The 3,840-nt window shown below is 43.1% G+C and overlaps 1 protein-coding gene across 1 annotated transcript; it reads right to left on the bottom strand.

Annotated features, from left to right (window-relative positions):
* Window positions 1–1,748: 1,748 nt before the first annotated feature.
* Window positions 1,749–2,942, bottom strand: LOC135481057 (uncharacterized). The gene has a single exon (XM_064760988.1). It carries the CDS (start codon window positions 2,940–2,942, stop codon window positions 1,749–1,751), a length of 1,194 nt encoding a protein of 397 aa, XP_064617058.1.
* Window positions 2,943–3,840: the final 898 nt, after the last annotated feature.

Genomic DNA, 3,840 nt, shown 5'->3' on the forward strand with positions numbered 1-3,840 from the left:
ACGACATGGTCACGATTAACGATACCGTTCTTAATAAAGGATTCTAGACGAACAGGATGATCAACAGTTGTGCGATTCTTTCAAAATCCACATTGAATGTCGGTTATCAACTCATTGGTCTCCAAAAACCAGATTAAGCGATCGTTAATCATCCTCTCCATAGTGTTGCATACACAACTGGTTAAGGAAATAGGACAATAGTTATTTGGATCAGTAGAATCCTTTCCGGGCTGTGGGATGGGGACAATAATAGCGTTTTGCCATGAGGCAGGAAAATTCCCGGAAATCCAAATGGTATAAAAATTTCCAAGAAGCACCCTCAAGGAAGATTCTGGAAGGTGTCGTAAAAGCTGATAGTGGATATCATCTGTGGTACGGATAATGCGATAAACGACTCGTATTGACGTCAGCGGAGATTTTTTTTGGAACTATATTTTCACATAAAATGTGGCCATACAATGTTGTTCTGCAAGAAACAAAATATAAACATTACAGTTACACTGATCACAATTTTCTCTGTGCGTAGTATATATCACTCGATATAACTCTATAACTTTACATTACTGAGTGTGTTATGTCTCCATCATTACACTTAGTCTGGCTTTACGCCCCCCCCCCCCCCAGTGGTGGGGCAATATTCATTCCAACTCATTTAACCACATAAACAGTAATTAACAGCATAGTTCTTCAGTGCATACATAAGTTCAGAGCAAATACAAATTAACTGAGGTTAGGCTTAAAACCATATCACATCAAAACATGTCAATAACCAATCTTCGGCTACACCGTTTGTCATATGAACACAAGTCTGTCAGTGGAGTGTCCATTTGTCGTTACTTTTGAATGTTCGCTTGTATAAACTTATCAAAACATCGTAATATTTACCACCACGTTAAGCAGACATTTTGATGTGTACTCTACCTGAAGAGTAAATCTCCCTGGCGTGGATGTACAAATGGATGCTTCAAATAATCACAGAAAATAACGTGTGACCTTCGCTTATGGATGTAAAATCTGCTTCTAACGCAAGAGCAAACAAAGGACAATAACTGCTGCTTGATATGCTGTAGCTAGTATATCTAACAAACCCTCCCGGGGCGAACAAAGTGTTTGTCTCTGGGCTAATCTTGCTCTAGGATAGGACAACACTTCTGTACGGAACGCTTGTGCTCCCAGTACTGTGTTTTGACTTTAACATTACGAACAATTCTATCCTGGCCTTGATAGGTTTCAACAATACGTCCCAAGTTCCATTTACCACGTGGAACGTTGATCTCTGTCAACAAGACAATGTCATCCACTTGGAGTTGTCTCCCTTTCCTCTGCCACTTGGATCTCTTTGTTAAGGTAGGAATGTACTCATGGACAAACCGTTTCCAAAACTGTTGCACTAACATCTGCACGAACTCGAATCTCTTGCGAAGGTTTCTTGTTTCCTGGAAAGGTCCTTGAGGAACTGCAGGCGTGGTCTGCCCAGCACAAAGTGATTTGGTGTAAGAGGCTGAAGGTCATTCGGGTTATTCGGCGTAAATCCTATTGGTCTCGAATTCACCAAAGATTGGACTTCGGTGAACACTGTTGCCATTTCATTCCAAGTTAAAACTTGCTTTCCAACAGCTACTTGTAATGCTCTCTTTATCTGTCTCATGAGGCTTTCATAGAACCCTCCTTGGTGTGGGCTTAATGGAGTAATAAATTTCCATTTGACTCCATGCAACGACGCAAAGTCCATGAGCTGCCTTCGTCCTTCATTGACCAAAGCCTTCAGCTCTTTTTGTGCTCCAGTAAATGACGTTCCGTTGTCGGAGATGATGGTGTGTGGCCATCCATGATGAGATAAAAAATCTGCGTAAAGCTTGTAGAAACGCTTCAGTGGACAAATTGTCCACAATTTCCAGGTGTACTGCTCTGCTAGTCGCACAAGTAAATATAGCTCCCCACGCCTTCTTGGACTGGTTTTTTCCGTACTTCAAGAAAAACCGGCCAAATAAGTCAACACCTGTCACTGAGAAAGGTGGTTCGAAGGGGCGAAGTCTGTCAGAAGGTAAATCGCCCATCAATGTCGAATGAGGCGGCTGTCGAAGTTTTCTGCACATGGTGCACTTGCTGACGATGTTCTTTGCAATCTGTCGTCCTCGGAGAATCCAAAATTCCCGACGTGAATCGCATAAGGTTCTCTCTGTTCCCGCATGACAGGATTTGGCATGAAAATCTCGCATAATCAGCTTTAAAATATGATGATCTGATGGAAGCAGTATTGGATGTACACTCTCGTAAGGTAATTGAGATTTCTTCAGTCGACCACCAACTCTGATGATGTCACTCGTGACGAAATGATTCAAATCAAGAAGTCTGGTTTTCCAGTCATCCATATATTGTTGTGCCTCTTTAATCCAGTAAAGTCTTGCCTCTTCTACTTCTGAACTATGCAACGGGCCGTCCAGACGGTCTTGTGATCTTCGCCGAATGTTATGGATAAATCTAAAGCAGTATGACGTCACACGCAACAGGCGCTGCCAACTGGAAAATCTCTCTGCATCGACCACGGGTTCCTTCTTCTGAACAACACAAATATATTTAACAGTTTTGCACTCTGTGTCCACTTTTACGGTCTGTGATGGTTCAGTCGGCCATATATCTTTGTCCTCTTTCAGAAATGATGGTCCATGCATCCATCGACCGTTGATGTCTGCAGTTGCTATTCCTCTACTGATGTCATCTGCAGGGTTGAGATGTGTCGGTACATATCTCCAGTGTTCTGGGCTCCATGTGCCTTGAATTTCTGCCACACGCACTCCTACGAAGGGCTTCATATTGATGGATTCTGTGCGTAACCAATGCAATACGATTTGCGCATCTGTCCACAAAGTCACAGAAGATGGCTTGACCTTGAACTCATCCCAAATGGTCTTTGCTAGACGTGAAGCTATTAGCGCCGCCATTAGCTCTAATCGTGGGATCGTTGTGTGATGTAACGGCGCAACTCTTGCCTTGGCTGAAATCAGTTGAACTGTCGATCATCTTAGGGTCTTCCATTTCAAATAAGCGGTCGCTCCATATGCGTTTTTACTTGCGTCCGAAAACACATGCATCTCTGACGCGCCATGAGCATCTTCTGGTTTAAGGCATCTTGGAAACTCCATTGCGTTAAGATCCTCAATGTCACTGAACAGTTTTTCCCATAGATCAACCATTTCACAAGGTAGTTCATCATCCCAGCCATACGTTTTGTTCCTCCAAATGTCTTGCATGTCTACTCTAGCTTTGATTGTGACACATGAAGCTAATCCTAAAGGATCATAAAGAGTGGACATCTTAGAAAGAATGTTTCTCTTGGTGAACTTCTTCGGGTGTAACGATTTCACAGCAAACTTCAGAACGTCGGTTTCTGGATTCCAAACAACTTCCAACGTCTTTACATCCTGGTCGTTCAGGTTTTTCTCTTTTCCAGACTCAGACGGATGATTAGGAGTTGGTGTGTCTGGCTCATTCGGTTTCACGTTGTCTGGCGGTCTTTCAGGTCTGCTCCTCTCTAGTCTGTTCTTGACTGATGTTGGCGAAACAAACCACTCTTTGATCTTGAAACTTCCTGTGTCCAATGCCTCGGTGCTCCTCAGCAATTCGAAGAAGAACGTAGCTGGCCATATGTGGTGACGGTTTCGCGCCAAAAGTGACACGTAACAGTCTGTAAACTGTAGGCTCTCGTGCGATGTCAAGATCTCTCCATAAATATCTCTGGAGATGGGTTTCTTCCTCTGGAAGACAAACTTGCAAGTACATCTTAGAAATGTCACCTGCGAATCCTACTGCGTCCTCTCTGAATCAAAACAAAACTCCTAG

This window comes from Liolophura sinensis, chromosome 13 (assembly GCF_032854445.1).
Source record: "Liolophura sinensis isolate JHLJ2023 chromosome 13, CUHK_Ljap_v2, whole genome shotgun sequence".
NCBI classification, from domain to species: Eukaryota; Metazoa; Mollusca; class Polyplacophora; order Chitonida; family Chitonidae; genus Liolophura; species Liolophura sinensis.

Excerpts from the sequence above, each read along its gene's own strand:
- LOC135481057 (XM_064760988.1), bottom strand. The coding sequence starts at position 2,942 with ATGGCGGCGCTAATAGCTTCACGTCTAGCAAAGACCATTTGGGATGAG.